At 34.4% G+C, this 21,322-nt stretch overlaps 1 protein-coding gene across 2 annotated transcripts in view; it reads left to right on the forward strand.

Moving 5' to 3' along the window:
- The window catches only part of LOC131031152 (ATP-dependent zinc metalloprotease FTSH 11, chloroplastic/mitochondrial), a 150,034-nt gene that overhangs the window by 114,858 nt on the left and 13,854 nt on the right, over positions 1-21,322 (forward strand). For both annotated transcript variants that reach the window (XM_057962195.2, XM_057962194.2), the window contains exons 15-16: positions 7,804-7,893; positions 8,001-8,054. In XM_057962195.2, coding sequence (XP_057818178.2) covers positions 7,804-7,893; positions 8,001-8,054 — 144 coding nt within the window. The remainder of the gene's footprint in view (positions 1-7,803; positions 7,894-8,000; positions 8,055-21,322) is intronic.

The raw sequence follows: 21,322 nt of genomic DNA on the forward strand, positions 1-21,322 counted from the left end.
GCCCACAACAAATGAAAATATTGCTAATACGTAAAGGTGATAATTCAAAAAGATTCTACCTGCTGACACATATGCTGCTGCATTATCTGTGATGATTTGCACCACATTCTCTACCCCCACATCCATGATGACATGCTCCAACATTCCAGCCAATGTTTTTGCATTTTTCACCTTGCTGGAGGCATCAACAGATTTCAAGAACACTACATTGTCCTTGCAAGCGACCAAAAAATTGATGATGGTGCGGTTCTTGCCATCTGTCCACCCATCAAAAAGAATGGTGCAGCCATAATTTGCCCATTCAATTTTTTGATCCTCCATCACTTCTCTTGCCCTAGCAACTGCATTTGTGAGCAACCTGTAAGTGCAAAGTGAAATTAGGTCTTAGTACACAATTTTGATTTAATAAACAAGAAATCTAAAAAATAATTAAAAATGAAATCAATTGGACTATGTAGTAATTTACTAACCTCCCACTCAAATCCCTGCGAGAAGGGGCCTTGTACCCTTTTCCTGAAACTGTCATAGCAGTCACCAAATTCAGCCAATAAGCATTCTCCACCACATTGAATGCAATGTTGTTGAAGTACCAAAATCAGCAATTGCAATGTCAGTTTTCTCATGTACCTCCTTATTCCATCCAGTGGCCTCTAATGATGGTTGTGCTCTAGGTGTGTTCCTGGGCACAAAATAATCACCTATCGAACCTGCTCATTGTGATGGAAGTGGAACAATGCCAGGTACTCTACTAGAGGAAGCAGAAGCAATGGGCGAGGTGATGGTGGGTTTGCGGATACGTGGGCCACGCCGAGAGCCCACTATGCCCTCAAATGCTTCTTCTTCCTCTTCAAGGTCAATAGAAACACCTTGAGATTCAGCTATGGCTGATCTCATGGCTAACTTTGCCCTCTCCGTTTGCAATTTCTTTTCTTCCCCAGTTGCAAGTAGGGCATTCATTTGTCTTTTTATTTCTTCACTGGTACCAGGGCATGCTCTAGCATCATGCCTATCTATTCCTGCAAGTTGCTATTTGAGGCGGTTGATGCCTCCATGAAGTATTCTCTCACACTTTATGCATATAATTGACCCAGGATCGGGTCCCTCATAGGCATACCTCCATGCCCCATCTCTAGCACCTCTAGGATGGGTGCCTATATATCTAGATGGGCATGGATCTAGTGGCGATTGCTCCCTTGCCATGATTAATGCTTACTTAACCTACACATACAAAGTGAATAAAAAAATTGACATTTTAGTTAACAATTTAGCACTAAGCAAACTATCTACATTAGTTTAAATAAATTTAGACATCATTCGAAGTTTTAAAAAAAAAAAAATAGGGTTTGAATTTTTTTTTGAAAACTAGATTCTTCAAAAAAATTGTGAAAATTCAACAAAACTTGTGTTAAATCTTGTGTAAATAACTTAGAAATGATTTAGACTGCCTAGGAATCATTTGTAATCAATCTAAATGCAACAAAAAATAAACAAATTGTTCAAAAAAAAATAGAAAAAAAAAAAAAAAACTTACCTGGGAATCGGATTTTCCCTTCAAATCCCCTTCAAATCCACTTGGAATCACCCAATAATCACTCCAAATCACCTTGCAACCCTTCCAAGTGAGTTTCCCCCTTCTCAGCCCAAAATCATACCGAAAAACAAAAAATGACTGTATTTTTTGCCGTTTTCGGCTGTTATGCTAACGCGGGCGAGTTTTTGCCAAAAACTTAGCGAGTTTTCCTGGCGAGTAGAAGTCATTACTACTCGCCAGGTCCAAAAACTCGGCGAGTTTTTGTCACCCGCCGAGTTTTTGGCAAGTGTGTCATCTAAGGCGAGTTTTTGTCACCCGCCGAGTTTTTGGCAAGTGTGTCATCTATGGTTTAGAAAATGACATGAAATTTGATCAATTAAAAATTAATGGTTCTAAATTTTTATATTTACATTGATGATGACTTTTAATTTTCTCTAGATCAAGTTGGTCTCTAGGACACAAAGTGTATAGACATTGCAATTTGCCTACATCCTCATTTTGAAATGTGATTGTCTTATTATATTAAAATCTAAGTTATTGGGTTTGTCGACTGCCCGACCCGATTTGGGTCTAGTTCGCTTTGGGTCCGGGGTACTGGTCAAGTTCGCATATGGGTCCAACAAATTTTTTGTGACGGAAAATTTTTGCCAAAATATTTTGCCAGGAGATTTTTTCGGGAGATTTTGCCATGAATCTGTTGTCGAGGATGCTGAAGTAGAGTTGGGTGGAGAGCAGATGCTGAAGCAGAGTTGGGTGGAGAGCAAAGTAGGGCGGAGTGTATATAATTTTAGAAGACTAAAGTTTTAATTTTTCAAAATATTAAATTTAGGTATGTTAGATTTAAAATTAATATATTTTAGTATTTATAGTATTTTTATGTTAGTTTTTTAATATATTTGTATTCTAATATTTTATATTTAATATTTTATATAAGGTGAATTTATATTTATGTATACATAAATAAATATATATAAATAAGCACGCACACACACACACACACACACATATATACATATACATATGCATATACATATTCATATATATATATGTATGTATGTATGTATATGTATGTATGTATGAATATGTATATGCATCTGTATACATATTCATATATATATATATATGTATGTATGTATGTATGCATGTATGAATATATATATATGTATATATATGCGCATATATATGTGTGTGTGTGTGTGTACATACACACACAGATATATATATATATATATACACACACACACACACACATATACATACATACATATGTATATATGTGTGTGTGTGTGTGTGTGTACATATATATACTTCTATACATATTTATTTATATATGTACATATATATACATTTTATGTATATATACATATATATATGTATATGTATATACATATATATATATATATATATATATATATATATCTACATATATGTATGGACATATATATATACATATATGTATGTATAAGTATATATATGTATATATACATATATGCATGTACATATATATATATATATGTTATACATATATGTATGTACATATATATATATGTATATGTATATATATGTACCATACATATATATACAAAACGAACGCAAACCCCTTTTCAAAATTTTGTCAAACCAGCGAACTGGGTTCTCGAACCCAAACCGGCAACTTAGATTAAAATGAATTAGTAATCTTATTGTTATAAAATTACTAGTAAACATAAATCTTAAAACACTCAGGCTGCCAATGCATTTGTGAGCTGTGTTACTGATTTGTCCCTTGGATTGGCCAGATCTGGGTCTGATTTGGATCTGACCTAGATTTTGATTCAGTATGCCAGTGAATTCCACCAAGAGATGTGTAGAAGACTGGTTTTGTCCCAAATGGATGGACCCCAACAAACCCAAGATGAGCCAAGGTAAATTTGTTGATAATTAGAGTGAACTCAAGAAAATGACATTTTAATTTCTTCTTTGATTTTCTATTAATTTTTAGTTCAATCTCTCATCCTACTGTGCATTGTACCTCTTGCATGGCAAATCATCCTTATGCGATTTATGTAATAGAGGACGATGATCTAGCCATAATTGGCCTTTTTTATTTTGCTTTGATGGCACTTCCAAAAATTGACCTCAAGATGAAGTATCTTTTTACTCTTAGCCACATTTTAAAAAGAAGGCATATTTGAAATATTTCATGTTTCATTTCGACAGAAGGATGCTGATGTGACTCGCTGTTTATTGCTCTTGTTAGTTTGGTGTCATGTTCTTGCTGTGTTTACTTTTCTTTAAATCTTTGAATTATCCTATTGAACCATAAATTATCATTTACTTATTATGGAATGAAGATTAAATTGAATATAGATGCTCATGCTTCTATACAAGTATTATATATGTTTAAACCATAAGGACATATATTTTTTAATTTTTTTTATTAAGGAACGACATTTAAATATAAAATTATTAAAAGAAAAATATGGATATGCTTTCATTTATTTGTTAGGGAAAATATAGGTATTTTGACAATAAATGGGAATTCGGATTGAATGAAGGCAAAGTGTGTGTATGTTTGTGTATGATTTTTATATATTTTTTGTATGAATGAACCTAATTTCATTTTTTTACTGTATTTGTGTATTGAAACCTTGTACGACAACCTGAACCTAAACTCAAACCAGCAACTTCGTTCTTAAGAGAAGGCCCATAAGATTTTGTAAAATAAAAAATGAAAATAAAGTATATCAATCAAAAAAGTTACAGGAAAAAAAATTGTATTTATGAGGATGACAATGACTTTCAGTGTCCTTTAAAGTTTAGATCAAACTGGTCAGAAGAACATATTAAATTGTATAAAAATTGCAATTTGTGTACATCCTCATTACCAATTGTGATTTTCTTATTGGATAGAAATGATCTAGTCATCTTATTGTAAGAAAATTCAAATATGTTACGGTTTCTTGGTAACTCAGTTGGCACAACATGGAACTCTCTTTCAAAATTGAAAACTTTCTTAACTTCTAATTTGTATATTTCAAATCCAAAAGTTTACAGCATGATTTTTAAATTATTTTTCATGAATTTTACTGTAAGTACTACAGAACATGTATGTATTGTGTTCCAGTTCCTCAGTTTTACATCAATTGATTAGAGTTTCATCATGTCTAGGTTACCGTGCTGTTTAATGTTCCTGTTCTCTATTATATTAGAATTCATGTTTCTTACTTGTTAAGACACTAACATAAAGCATCACATACTAATCCTAGCAATACCGTCTGCAATGTAACATCAATTTAATATACAACTGAGACAGAATAATTTCATGTATTCATGGAATCCAATACAATATGTGATGAGTGTTACATCCATATAAGCATCTAAATTTGAGACTAAATATTAATTGATTGGATTTAATCTGCAGTTGAGAGCTAAAATTATGTTGCTCTACTCATAACATTCTAACGGATGGAACCAAAAATTTCATTTATCTGTTCGATCTATGCAATGCAAATATGTACAAGAAAGGTTTATCCCTAAATAATATAAGACCCACTAGTATGAATTGAGTACTCAGAATTCTTCAATAGATGGAGTTCAATATGCAGCACAGGTATAGAACTTCAATTTTTTGTACTCATAAGAGTTCAATCGATGGAACATAATATGACACTTCACTTCTGGATCTGTGCAATTCAAGTGATAGCAGAAGTTCTAATTTTTGAAAATGAATATAATTGAGACCTGATACTAGTTTTCCTGTATTGCAAAGTTTTAAATGAAGATAATTTAATATAATAGTTGCTTCAAAGCATGAACAATTACAACTAGGGAATGCATAACTTGAGATGCCACTCTCTATATTCTTAAATGTACATGGTTATGGGATTATCACTTTGAGTATTTGGGATGCCTCTTGGTATATGTTTGATCCAATTTAAGATGTGAATCTCTGCTAGTTTTTAGTTTTCTCGTCATGATTAATATTCAAATCTTAGTCAATGAGATCAAACACCATAAAGAAATAGGAATTTATGTATTGTCCTAAAGGGACCGAAAGCAATCATTGGGACTGCAAGGCACATCAATACATGAGCTAAGGGCTTGGCTCCATAGATAAGGATAACTGTTTTTGAGTATCCTAAACAAGGATGTGGTTCAATAACACTAGTAAATGCCCAATAACACTAGTAAGTAGTCATGTACTTCTTTCTCTAGTGAGTCTAAGGAGAAAGCCAATCGAACCCAAAGGCGGTCTCTCCTCAATAAAACTGGTAAGAAGAAACTACCGGAGTGTGGTCCAAAGGGATTGTTGGGTCAGTCTCTATATTAAAAGAGAATAAGTGTCCTTGGAGGTGGTGCTGATCTTGGGTGTGGTTTTAAAGGGCTGGGGTTGGTTGGTCTAATCAAAATGGAGGAACTAGAGCTTGCGCCTATGACATTGTCTGTGTCCATGAAAAGGAAAAAGAAGAAGAGATAAAAGCTTGTAGGCTTGGGTGTTGTTTGAAGGGGACATTGCAGGGTGGGATAAGAAAAAGAGTTGAATAACTTGCACCTACGAATTAAGAATAGTAGGGTCTCCACTTGTCATGAAAAAGAGAAAGCTGGTTATAGTCTGGCAGGTCTGGTCTCCGTCTCTCAATATTCTAATGTGCACATTTAGTTCTGGCCTCCAACATCTAACAAAAACTATTACAACAAATTCTTAATTTAAATTCACCCCTCTTGTTATATAAAAAATGAACTGTTAATTAATTGTTGTTTTGTTGCAGCTGGATTGAATTTTTTCATAATGGCCACTGTTTTCTATCTTGTGGTGTTGCAGTTTTATATTGAGAAATTAAGGCGACCAACCTTAAAATTTTTAGTTGTAAACAGTGTTGATTGTAATTAGGTAGGAATGGCGGATTCCAATTGCCTTGGGCAACATTGGAACCCGCCCAAAGGGCTGACCCCTCCTTCAACGTATAGGGCTGGGCCCTCTCTCACGGCACTTCCTAAAATCCCACGCTACATTCAAGATAACGTGCTCCCATGAATAGGGCCGACCCTATCTAATAAAACATTTCGGTAAAAGAGATATAAATAAATTAAAGGTTATTAATTTATTATAGGCCGACATAAATGGATCTTGCATCACATATAAATAAAGACATCTTCACCTCATTGAATACACAATCAATATATCCTTTCATGCGAAATATGCATCTGCCTAATGATGCGAAATATACATCTGCCTAATGATGCGAAACATACATCTGCCTAATGCGAAGGCTGAAGAAGGAACTTATGCGAATCACACCTGCCATTGAAGGAGCCAATATCAGGTACCTGCTGTCATAAAGGAGTGCAAACTGTTCCAGAATTAAGGCGCTAGGGTTACTGATCAGTTTCAAGCATAAGTGCAGATTTAAGATGCACTAAAAGTGCAGATCCAGTGTATGAACCTGATTGCTGATTGGTGCGCTAAAGGGGGCAGATCTAATGCTTGTGAAAGTGCAGACTTGTTGAAGATTTCATCAGCCCTAAGAGTGAACATCTCAGACCTCTACAAGTACTTGAGATAAGTATTGTAATCAGAATACTGAATCTAATCCATAATCAGATCTGAGGATCTTTTCTGGCTGGGTTTTTCCTCCTAGGAGGTTTTCCCAGGGTAATTGTGTTTTGTTCTTATTTGTTCATTTCTATGTTATGCCTAAATCTAGAAATCTCTAAATTCTACAACAAACAACTAATTAGAAACTAAATTCTGATTTCTGAGTTTTACATTAATCTGAAAGTATAAAAATTAACAAACAGAGCGTAATGTTTCTATTAGGCGAAATAAATGTGGTTAATTATCATGGTTAGATAGAGGCTAACAAGACACATTTTCATGGGCTAATATAAAGTTAAGATTCCAATCCTTGAGAATGGGTTGTAGTATATTGACTGTACGAATATATGCAACAAATGTATTCATTTGATTTCAGAATTGGTTGGAACCCTTTGAATTTTGGTATTTCCTTTTTCAAATGTTCTAACCAGATGGGGTGCAGATTTAATTGAATATTTAAGTTGAATTTCATGTGTGCATCGGTAAGGTCTACTGTATAATAGTGACATTTACTTGCAACAAATTTGGGAAAAACTACCATAAGAAAATATATAAACTTAGAGAAACTTGATCTTTAGACAAATGCTCACCATAATAATTTTGTGCTTGTCAGGCATTCTTCTATACTAATGTTCCATTATAGATATTCTATATAATCTGTATGATTTGAATTGGATACCTATCTGTATTGTAGGTATCATCATGTGGAATGAGTGATTTGATAGGTCCAATTTACGTAAAGGAAAATGCTAGTGGAGATATGCAATCTAAGATTGATGCGGAGGTACAGATTTTTTAGTTTAATTATTACTCTTCAGATTTTTAGGTTGCTCCACTACTTCAATTTTGCTCTTTTTGCAAATGTTCTTAACTTTTACTACATTTGTGCAGGTGATGAGACTTTTGAAAGAGGCATATATGCGGGTCAAAATACTACTGAAAAAGGTACTATAGTTACATCAAACTAAATATTAATATGAAATAGCCATGCAGATTGAGTTCCTGAGCTCAAAGTTTCTTATACTATTGCTCAAACAGAAAATATATCAAATGGGTTAGGGCTTGGACACAATGGCTGTTTTTTTGATAATGTAAAAAAGCTTAGTTTGAAGGAATTTTGTTAAATAGTGGTTTTTTAATGTATGCAAAGGAGTCTTTACCGAACATCTGATTACCTTTGACCTCAGAAAATTAAATTGAAAAATATTCTACTCTGTCTGCAAAAGAGGCATAGTTTCCAAAGGTAGGGACTGATCATCTTCTGCAAAGAATAGCCTTTGGATGCCAAATTTTATCTGCCATCATCTTTGTTACCAGTTCAGCCCCCTTGGAGCCTGGATTTGGGTCGAGCAGGCAACTGGGCCAGGCCCTAGTCTGGGCACCCTATGTGTTCAGCTAGGGGCTTGCAACAGACCTAGATTTATCCGGGCTTACTTTACAGCAGACTTGGGAAAACCGAAATGTGTTTTGCAGTACCTGTGGCAAACTTGACACATTTTTCTAATTTATTTTTCTTTATTGACCTCCTAGGTTGACTATTCAACCTAAAATAATGAACCCTAACCCTAAAATTGATCTTTAAATACCTTGAAACACAAAACCAAACTTATTTCACCTCCATTTGAATATAAAATACAAACTAAATACACTTGCTGAACTTTCATTCTTGCTTTTTCATTGCACAAATAGAGCTGAAAATTGACCATTGAAGGTTCCAAAGCAATACGGTTGCTATTCCTATGAGTGTGGAAAATTCCATCCTCTATAAAGGAGATTGTGGAGGAAGATTCTTGGATTGGAGGTAACTTTTTAAGTTTTTCCTTCTACAAACTAACTCTCTTGTTTTCTTTTCTAATTTTGTTTTTCATTCTCTTACATCTTAAGGAGTTAGGATATTTTTTTCTTTTGTTTTCACTCAGTGTTCCACGGAAACACGCTCCCCTCCACCTAGACCAGCGTTTCCGAGATGGGGATGTTTCTGGGACAGGGAGACGGGGACGTGGCGTCTCCTGCCACCACCACTGGTGCTCTGCAGAAGACAGGGAAACGTCTCCAAGGATTCTTGGAGATGTCGAGACATCTCCAAGTCTCCTTGGGAGACGTCTTGGCGTCTCCAAGAATTCTTGGGAAACACCTTGGGAGATTCCCAGATGTCTCCAAGACTCCTTGGGAGACTCCCATGCGTCTCTTGAGGGGTGGGGAGACTTGCAGGAGTCTACCGTTCAAACATGTCAAAAAGCAATTGATTTTTTTTTTTTTTTAATTTTGAGTGATTTTTGGGGGTTGGGGGGTAACCCTAATTTGACGTGGGCCCCACCCCTTCCCCCAATGCAATACAAAACCACTAAAACTACTAATTTCATTCACATTTCTAGTTCTGTTTTTTTTACCAGCTAGCTGAAGAGGAGAAAAAACTTAGAAATCTTCGTATTTAGATTTAGTATTTCAAATTTTGTTATTTTATAATTTTACTAATTTCCTATAGTTTCATTTGAAATGTAATCCTATAAGTACATGTATAACTATATCAGCACCAACACCCCGCCACCCCCCTGACCCCCCTGCCATCATCCCCTTGCCATCCCCAAACTTAGGCCCTTTGTCCCCCCGTCCCCAACGGCCATGGATCACTGTTTTTATTTGTTTGGAATGTGCTGTTTTCCAAACTAATTACCATAGGTTTGTGTGGGATACATTTGGGTTCACAGTTGATGTGGTTTCAAAATTTATAAGCTCACATAGCTGGGTGAAAGTTCATCTGTGTGATATTCATGGCATGGGCATCAAATTCTGCCAAGGCAACAAGGATGTGTTTGTGTTGATATCTGGTGTGTTTGGAATATTTTAGAGAGTAGGAGCAAAAAGACAAAGCAATTGCCCTTAGAATATGTTATCATTGTAAAAGAGAGGATCCTAACTTGCCCATCTCTTTGTGTCTCAAGTTGTGATAGAGTGTCACTCATTTTTGGCCACATATGGAGAAGAACTTGCTACAAATAATGGAATGAAGGGGCCATGAAAAAGGCATTCCAAAATGAATTTTGAGATATTGTCAATCAACACGTGGCAAGATGTGTCTATGCAGATGATTTTTCGTTTAATGTTGTCTAGTCATCATATTGACAACGAATTGTGAATAAAAATAATGAGGCTCTAAAAGGGTATGAGGGCTTTAAGGTTTTAAAGTGTGCAACACCATATTGCTAAATGAGGTTAAAAATGTAGACGAATTATTGCAGCCCAACAAAGATTTCCGGAAAGAGATAGGGGTGTCCAGTTTTGGTTGATGGAAGGATGCCAAAAATTGGTGTTTGATAATGTGATTGCAGTGCCTCCTAAAGAGGCAATGTTTTTGAAAGTTGTGGTTTGTGAGGGGTAGGTGAAGGATTCATGATTTATTGCTAAAATATTCATACAATCCATTGAAGAAAGGGGGCCTAGTAATGTTGTCCAAATCATAATGTGATGAGCACACACTTATATTGAGAGGGGTGGGGAGGTGAATCAGTAAAAGGTAAATTTCTCACAATTCAAAACTAAACAACCATAACAGTAATAATTACAATAACAAGAAGCACACACAAGAGAGAACATAGATTTACCTGAAAACTCATTTGGGAGAAAACCACTGAGGACTGCTTGGATCTACTGCCCAAATCCAGCCTTATAAAATGATAAAAGGATCTGATGACATTTGTACAAACCAACTTGATGGAGACACCAATCCTTGCTTACAAATTTTACAGGAACCAACCTACTAGAGACACCAATCCCCACAAGTGAGCACCAATTCAGCAAGAGACACCAATCTCTTTGTTTAGGAGGCACCAAACTCTTCTGCTTGCTGAAAATTACTTCTTTGGTGGATGATGAACATTTAGTTCTGCTCCAACGATCTGTTCATTAGAATGACTTTTACTTCATATTCTGCACTTCAATCTTCTTCACAAACATCTACTTGCATCAGAAATAGATATGTTTTGTTTAAGTCTTCTCTATTCTGACTAGCATGATACAGCGTTGATTTCCACTTCGCTATCTTGTTCACATCATATACACATCCCTATTCACCTCTGCTCTGCTCTACATTCAATTTGCTCTGCTTTGTGTTTGAATAATAAAGCATTACGCTACATACAGTAAATAACAACATTTCTCTCAAACCTTGCTTCACTTTACACACACACACACACACACACACATATATATATATCTCGCTGCCCAAATATGTTATCCTTATTTTGCCTAAAAACATTCGAACTAGATACATACAGGTCAGCCAGTCAGGGGTTGCTCATACTGCAGACCAACAAGTGACAAACAAGGTAAGCCTCAAAGCTGATCACTGATGACCAATGGAGAGAAGTGACTTAGCGAATTTGCACAGGTTTTCTGTTTCATCGATGGTCGGGGCTCAACTCTCCGTCTTCCCACATTCCAAAAAGAATTTAACAAAAAACATCAACCTAGAAGTTTGAGCAGCGATGGTCAAAGATCAAATTGATGGTCAAGGGTCGAGGATTTGCCATACCTCATTTCACAGGGATAGGAAATTGGTAAGTAGAATGTTTGATTACCTAGGCATCATTGCCTTAGTAAAATTTGCAAGGAAAAAACATGCATTAGGGGTTGAGAGTCGATCATATACCATACCCCATACCAAATACTGAAATTTGCAAGAGTCAAGTGCCTAAGTCCGAACTCGGAAGAGAGCAGTATCATCTCAGGGGTGGGGGGTCGAACCTCCCTTATCCCTCATGCAATCAGAACATAGTACATAGAACTCCTGAGGGCCGAAGGCTGATTCACTCTTCCAATTTAACTTTTTCTCAACTTTTGCCAAGAACATTCTTTGACAATAATGACCATATATCCACCAATTCAATCCTTTAACTAGGCTTGATTAACTTCATAAGTGACAACAATTCCAACAATCAAAGACATCTTCAACCTTTCAGATCAATACATTAACAATCAATAATCTATGACATCAATGACAACATTTCCAACATAATGAACAACAAACAAAATTGCGTAATGACTAGTTTGTTGGTTGAGACACTATTCACGTGTACCTTATGCTATCTACTTGCTCAACCTAATGCTACAAAAGAATGGTGATGAAATTGATTGGATCAAACAAGTTTATGTCAAGACCAAAGAGATCCAAACGTTTATCACCATCACACATCGTAGGCTATATGCAAAGCATTTTCCAATTTGGAGATGTTGAAGGTAAGTGAATCAATACTTTTATGTTTTACTTTATTTATTTGTATTTTTAAAATTAATTATGTGATTTTCCTTTTAATTTTTCAATTTTAATTTTAAATAGGTTTCTGAGACTTGGATCATCTCCAACACAATAATCTTGAGATGACTTGTGAAGATGCGGAAGATACTTTCTAGAATGGTCATCAGCCAACTTTGGTCAGTATAGAGGCAATCCAACATTGATAGGGCAACAAATACTAAGCAATTGATCCTAGATGACACTTGGTGGGATCATGTGGAATATCTTCTTAATTTCAACGAGTCACTGTTATTTTGACATAGAGAAGCCATGCTTGGGAGATGTATATGATGGCATTGCTTAACAATTGAGAATATGAAAATCATAAATGAGAACGAGAACGATAGTGAAGAAAATTTCTTCAAATAGGTGTAGATAATTTTGGTTGAGTGGTGAAATGAAATGAACACCTTGTTGTATCTTCTTACCTTTGTCTTGACTCTAAAATATAATCCTTTCTTTGTAGAGGAGGGTTGCACTAAATGAGATGTGAAAATCAGTGAAGGGTACAAGCTAGTGTTTGCTACTCTTCTGAGATCCTAATTTTAAGGATGTATCTACACGAGTTTGCTGAATTTGTGTACTAAAATGGTGAAAGTAATTTTTCTCTTTGCTATAGTTATAAGAATGATGGTCCCATTTGGTAGTACCTCCATCGCCAAACATTCCAACACCTACCACCTCTTGCAATCAAAGGTTTATCACAAGTAATTTTTTTGTTCTTTTATTTGAAACTCTCTAAATTTGAATTTCTTTTCCTATAATGTGAGAAAGAATGATGTGAAGTCACTAGGGAAATGGAACAAAGTTCTAGAAACCACAAAGTAACAATCCCAAGGTGCAATATTGAAACTAGCCCCAAATAAGGGCAATAAACATTGGGAACGACTAACAACAATGTTGCAATACATGGATCATTAACAATTTTCCATTACAAAAGGAGGGTGAACCTAGAAGGTAGAAGTATTAGTCAAATGACACTCATCAATGCCCAAAGCCATAGAATCTGAACTATGTATCAATGTCTGCAACCAATATTTTTTTTCAGGTTTGAAGTATCATTTATAATTTTAACTCTTCAATTTTTCCTTAATAGGTAGCTATTTTATCTTCATTTGAACATTTTGTGAGTGCGTACTTTTTCATCCAATCAGTAAAGTGCAACTGATTGATGTAGATAAAGCAGAGTTATTTCACCTACATTTCAACATGTATCTTCTTTTGCACAAACAAAACGACTACAAGGAAGGGGCAACAAAGTTGTGAGATGTAGAACTATAGCTAGCTGACTTGGATGCTTTCATTGCCCAACAATCTTCATTTTTCAGTAGTCAAACAACCATCGTACCCTTAGTGTGAAATTGCGAATGCTAGTGGCATTCCTTGTTCTTTTGATTGACATGCATCATGTAATGTCGATGATGATGATCTTTATAAAGACCAATATGATGGTGATTATGCTGATTTTATTATTTAAATATTGAACAACTAATAACCATCATGACATTCAAGTTTGATAAATTGACGTCAGTTTGAGTATGAGGGCTTTTGAAACTGTTTAAGCTTTTATTTTTTGACATTTGAAGTAGTAGAAATTTAATTTTAATGGTAGTATTGTTTATTAAATGCATTCCATTGGTATTTTGAGCTTAATTCCTATGTCTAGGCTGCAAATATTTGTACATTTATGATTTTTATATGTTTTTTGTACACGCATAGTCAAAACAAACCCAACCCCTCCCTTTCTTTGCAGTATCAGCATACCTAACCCCTATTTCTAAATCTGAATCAGCGACTTAGCTCATTATTTGTATCTCCATTCTCATTATTTTTTGTAGAAAATTTTCTGCTAGCTTAATGTCCGATGAACTCAGTAGGCTAGGCTTTTATCCAATAACCATAGTAAGCTGTTTATATAATGGGAATGGAGATACAAATAATGAGCTAAGTTACTGATTCAGATTTAGAAATAAGGGTTAGGTATGCTGATACTGCAAAAGAAAGGGAGGAATTGGGTTTGTGTTGACTATGTATGTACAATAAACATAAAAATCATAAATTTACAATTATTTGCAGCCTGGAAATAGGAGTTAAGTTCAAAATATCACATGGAATGCATAAAATAAACAATACCACCTTTAAAATTAAAAATATACTACAAATGTCAAAAATATTTAAACAGTTAAATTCAAAAGCACTCATGCTCAAACTATGATGTCAATTTGTCAAACTTGAATGTCATGATGGTTATTTGTTGGTCAATATTTAAATAATAAAATCAGCACAATCACCATCATATGGGTCTTTATAAAGATCATCATCATCATCGACGTTACTAAACTGTTTATCAATGATAGGATTTAATTCTTTTATTGTTTCAATTTTTTGGGAGACAATCTCTGAAGAATATTAAGCAAAGTGAGCTTCTTGAGAGGGCCACCCAACATGCTATGAATACTTATTCAGTTATTCTAGATACCAAAGATAAATGCATAATTATCCAAACAAATGGAAAATTGAAAGTGCTTGCATGCTCATAAAACTATCTTTACCACAAGGGCATTCTTTGCTTTGATTAATTTAAAGTTTGCAAGATGTATAAATAATAACAAAAAATATCACTAAAGTCGAATGACACATTTGAACAAGGCAGTTTGGGGGAATCCTTTAACCCTATCATGAGCCACTAGTAGGAGAGGCCATAAAACCGACATGCAAAGTCATAGCAAAGGCATAATGACTAGTTAACTTTCACACATTAATACAAGTACAATGAAACACAATCTTCTCTCTATCTTTTTCTAAGAAAGTATAAAGAATACACTATAGAATGCAAATAGGGAGAAATACATCAAAGAATATTGATATATGTTTTTGGCCCATAATGATGTCTTCTTTATGAGTCATTGAGCAAGTCCATGTCAACGTTTGCATCCTGAACGAGAGAACAGACATCCTTTTGAGAGAAAATCAATATCAGAAATTTACATATATTTTTTTTCTCTAGAAACGGCTAGGGAAATCAAAGAATCGATCTGTTGGCAGCTCAACATAGATGATTTATTCGTCCATGTTGGTCCTCTCAATAGGTTCTTTTATGTTGTTTCAACTTTCATGCATTAAGGATTTTTTTAACTTGGACTTGACAAACATTTGGGGAAAAAATTGGCAATAACTCGACAAGTTTTCTAAACACTAGAACACAAATTTGTAAAACTATTCCTCAAAAACATGCATAGTATTGGATTTATGGAACATACTATTGATTTCTTTAATATATATATCAAAATTAGATTTTTTAGATTTTAATACACATCATACTCAAAAATGACTTAAATACATATCAACTTCAAGTTTCAACATAAAAGAAAATTACTAATTATAATTTCAATGTTAATAATCTATATTTCTTCTACAATTTAAGCTGAAAGTCTCTTGCCCTTTTGAGGCTTTTCACTAATGTTTTAGATGCATCATCCTCACCAAAAGCTTTAGCCGTAGGATCATGTTGTGAATGCGACGAATCCCCAATTGATGGCTTTACGGCCTCACCTTTTGCCCCTCAAAATGCAATCAGTTTAGCTTTCCATTACATTGCCTCTCACTCCATGTACTAAACTATTTTGAATATAGATTGATGTTAGGGAGGTCAAGCATTTGATGTACCTCATGCTCCTCTATTTCAGTTGTACACAATTGAAGGTTGTACATGGTCATTCAAGTGCTTTAGAGCCCACCTATTGCACTTCTTATATGAATGGCCTAAAAAGCACTCCTATTGCACTCATAATTAAAGTGCTACAAGGTTGGTGATGGAAATGTTGTCATTGATGTCAAAGATGTAAGAAGACAATTAGTCCTGTCAAAGGTGATGATTAAGGAATTGGATAGCTGTGATTTATATGGATTGGATAGGTGTGATTTATATGAAGAAGACATCTACATTAAACCATTAATGATCAGAATTGAAGGCATTTCCATGATCAGATTAGTGATCAGTATTGAAGATGAACTCCATATACAAGATGAGGGTATACAGTGATCAATGCAGTGATCTGTTTACAAAGATAATGAACCACTAAACAACAAACTGATATATATATATATATATATATATATATATATATATATATATTGTCTTAACAAATGGCTACAGAATACATATATACAGTGTGTATATATACACAGTATACACAGTAATATATAAAAAGATGACAACATACAGAAGACTGTAGTATATACAGAACCAGTATTGATTGTTCCAGCATTATATATATACTGAAGTATATTCAGTATTGACTATATAGAGAACATAGCAAAGGTTCAGAACATAGCAATATATAGTGCCAGTAAAAATACAATATACACATCAATAAAAAGAGTATCATACAGAAGATACGATTTACAAAGAATTTGGTCAAAAGACAGATCAGAAGTTGAAGTCATTAATTCATATTACTTTATGAAAAATGGCACTAGAAGACAAAGACAGGGGGACAGCTGTTGGAATAAAAGAGCAAAGCACAAAAGACAAAAGACATTTAAAAAGCTGAGTTTGTTTCCTAAAAACAAAACAAAACAAGAGAAGAATAAAACAATATTGGTGGGGCCCGATACCAAACCTTGTTTGGGAAATTATGTTGAAGTGGAGTATAGAATTTACGTGGCATACAATTTTGATATATATATAAGTCTCAGACAGTCTACGTAATCAGTTAATATGGAGTCCACGCATTCAGTGTTAATACGTGTTGATAGTCAATTTTGAAGGCAGCGCTCATAAAGAACAGATTATACACATTGACGTAAGGAATCCGATATGAATATTAGATGTGAGGAATACGATATACAGACTGCAAATGATGATTATGGCAGATCGTATTTCAAAGATACCAAATGATAGATTGTGGTTTTGTTGATTTCAGACCATCCACGTAGTCAATGCTAGTATGTGGCTCACAGAGTATGTAGCAGATGATCCTTTGAATTATACGCAAGTAATATGTGTTGAAGATCGCCGAACTATTAATCCATAATAGTTATCGTTGGTCATGAAAATGCTAATCACGGGTAGTGAGTATAATAAATAAAATCTATGGCAAACAAAATCATTGAAAAGGATTATTGATGGTTTAATAATTAAAACCGATAGTCATATTAAACAAAAGAATTGTGTATCAGTAATAAGACATGACCGATAGTCAACTAATATTCAAATAGGTTCATATTACTTAATCTAACGGATGGTTATATAATTGAAGGAACATGATTTGGAAAGGGTGTAAAAGAAGACAATACGTTAAGTATAAGAGGTGCAGTTTCATAAAAGGAATTAGAGTTTGTTTATTAAGGACGTGTTTCTTTGTGTAGATATGTCTCTTCTAGATTTATGAGAGATATAAAAAGGAACGTGAGTTATATGGAATGTGTGCAAGTGAATAATCCTGAGAATATCACTCAGAAAAAGGAGTTCTCAGACGTGTAGTTAGTATGTGAAAGATAATGCTAAGAATGCTAAGAATATAAATCAGAGAAGAGAAGGAATGTTTGTTGTTTGTGGTGTAAAGAAGGTGTAGACGTGATGAATATAATGAGAAAGAAAAGCGTTTGAGATTACCAAAGGCAGCACTCAGATTAGAACAGCAAAGAGTGCTGAGTGGAAAGCGTATGAAGGCATATCATATACTTCCAGACTCGTGGAGAATGAAAAGAATATTGTCAAAGGCAGATTTCTGAGTGTATGGCAGCAGATATATAAATTTATATATATACAGATTTGAAGATAGTTATAGCAGATTTAAAGGGGGAATTTATAGCAGATGTAAGAAAGAGTCTATAGCAGATTTGTGAAGGAAAATTGAGACAGCTGTAAGTGACTATAATATATCAGACTTGTTGAAAGAAATAATTGCAGATTTGTAAAGAAATTTACAACAGATTTGTATCACAGATTTATGAAGAAAGTGTGTGTGTAAAGATCAATCATTTACACAAGAAGATATATGAATTTGTATATGAAGATTATTTCAGATTTGATGAAGAGAATATGATGCAGATTTAAAAAGGGACAAAGCAGTATCATGAAGTAATAATTTTATGAGGAGGTTGTTATCAGATGTGTGGCAGATTTATTGTCACCATATCAGCAGGTTGAAGAAAGAGATTGTGGAATCATCAGTTGGTACAGCAACATTGTGAAGGTGGAAATCAGATTTATGTGAAGTGGGTTGGTGCTCACTATTTCTGGATTGGGGAGTTGGTGCTTCCAATGGGTTGGTGCTCACAAATTCAGAAGTGGGAGTTGGTGCTCACAAAATCAGATTTGGGGTGTTGGTGCTTCCTATGGGTTGGTGCCCACAAAACAGTTTGGGGAGTTAGTGCTTCCAGTGGGTTGGTGCTCACAAACAGGCTTAGGGGTTGGTGCCTACGAAATATTGTTAAAAAAAGAAATATATAAAAGCATTTATTTACCGTGGTTTTCTCCCGTAAGGGTTTCCACATATATATCTTGTGTTCTACTTGTGTTCATATTATTTAGATCACATATGAATGTTGATGTGCAATGAATATGTTAATGAGATAAGTTATATACTTGTGATTGAAGTTGAATAAGTATAAATTGGTAAAAGATTGTTGTTATATTGATTCACCCCCCCCCTCTCAGTATAACTGTGTGCTCTTCAGTTGGGACAAAATGAGGATGGCAAGATGTAGGGGAAGAAAGGTGAGCTTATCCAAAAAGGAGAAATGTCCTTTAATAGCTTAATTCTCTTCTTATATTCATATAAATCGGAGATACAACACCTTTTCAATTTATTTGTTTTAATTGTAATGGTAATTGAAAAGATAAAACAAAGTTTTACAATGTCTTTCGTACACACTTTCAAATACAGAGTATGAGTTAAAATATATGAATCTGTGTATGGATTTGAACTGAAATAACTTAAGGGATAAAAAATATAGGTAAAATTGAGTTCTCTGTAAGTAGGACAAGTTCTCTGTCTCGGACGTGAGTGTTGCACGTGACACTATCATCCTATATGAACAGATCCATAGTAATTGTAACCAAGACAAGCTCTCTATCGCGAACATGAGCTTTGCATGTGGACTACAGTGCAATGTTCTATCATCTTGTACAGACATAAATAGTAGCCTTAAAAAACCACGAACTTCATCCTGCACAAATCCCGAGAGGACAATAGTACTAAAAACGACAAAGGAGAGTATGACTACAACAATAACTTAAAGAAACAACTTGAAAAAGTAGCTAAATAGACGGAAAGAAATCACCAAATGCACAAAATCTGCGAGAGACTCCATGAAGGGCTTCCACAAAAGCCAACACCATAAGCAGAGAGAAATGTTGGGGGTGGCTATTTAGAGGCTTGCCTAAGTCAAACCCCTGTTTTGGTATTTGTACCTCCATGAACAGCCAAGATAGATAAAAAGATCATAGATACAGAATAAAGGATAATAATAAAATATGTTGCTAGAAAGATAATAAATTATGCTAGATTAAGACAGTGATACCAAGCTCCCACAACAAACAAGAGACAATCCAACCAGCATTGAAACTTCTCCAAAAAAATGCCACTCTCTTGGAGATAATTCTTCAGAATGCTGTAAGAATGTCTTGCACCCTCTATATGAGAGGAATACATGCACAAGAGCTTTAGGATAACCAATGCTAGTAGGATACTGTATCCAAAGCTTCAAGTTACAGTGAGCTTACTTGTTTTGAATGTGTTTGTGTGATAGATTCAATGTTCTCTTTCTTACTTTTGAAAATAGAGGTCTTAAGGCCAAAATAGGAGGTTAAAATTCACCTACGAAGTTTGACCTAACTAACAGGGGCATTACATTGGCAAAGTCTAGGAAACATAACTCTCCAACAGTAAGTGAAATCTCGCATTTACGTGGGATGCTAACGTGTTGTGTAGATGTTTGAGAAAATCAAACTTAGAAATAAGGGAACAATTCAATTTCACTGGAAAGAGAGGGTTCTGACAAAATCATAGCATATTCACAAGATGTCTTTTCTTATTCTAAATGGAGTTTTTTATGTAGTGTGAAATTGCAAGGGTATACAATTTATGACACCACAAGATTTTGAAGATTTGCAAGGACAACAACTATAACTTCGTAAATTTTTTTGTAATCTTTAAAAGGTAAAGTAAGCAAGGAACTATAATTGAACATAGATGTTTTTAACCCAGTAATAGAGTGGCTCTCTTTCAAATGTATATAGGTGAAAAAACCAATCACTCGTATGCCTTGGTATAAATCTATAACTCATCATGTATGATGTCTCAAGTTTTTTGTTAGGGACCATCATATCATAAATGTTTTGAGGCCATACATAACCTCTTCACCTACTCTGAATGAAGTGGATAAAAAGAATTTAGGGTTCAAATAGCAGAGGGAGCATTATAATGTTATTGGAGTTGTTGGTTCCTCCTTTATATAATAATGCACTGAGTGACTGAACGTTTCATATTTGTTTGTATCCAACCTGTACAAATGTTGAATTGTTTCTTTGGCCTTATCTACGCCCTCGTATAAATACTCCACGGGGTTGTTATCCCCATCTACTGACTATAGATTCCTAACCAATGATTTTAACACCCAAAACAAGAGAGTATATAAAAATAAAAGCAGAAAATTAAAATAAATAAATAATAAAAAATTGAAAATTAGAAAATTTAAATTTTAAAAATTTACAAATTCAATAAATTGTAACACTATAAAATGAAAAAAATTTGAAAATTTTGATCGAAAACATACCTTGATGATGATCTTCATGCTATCTGCAAATGTGTCATAAAAAATAGTTTTTAAGACTCTCCAACCACTTTTCCCTCACAAACATGCACTTAAGATGGGCAATGTGGTTGTGATACTTTGTAAGGTGATGAAATTT

Source organism: Cryptomeria japonica, chromosome 7 (genome assembly GCF_030272615.1).
Source record: "Cryptomeria japonica chromosome 7, Sugi_1.0, whole genome shotgun sequence".
In the NCBI taxonomy this organism is placed as follows: Eukaryota; Viridiplantae; Streptophyta; class Pinopsida; order Cupressales; family Cupressaceae; genus Cryptomeria; species Cryptomeria japonica.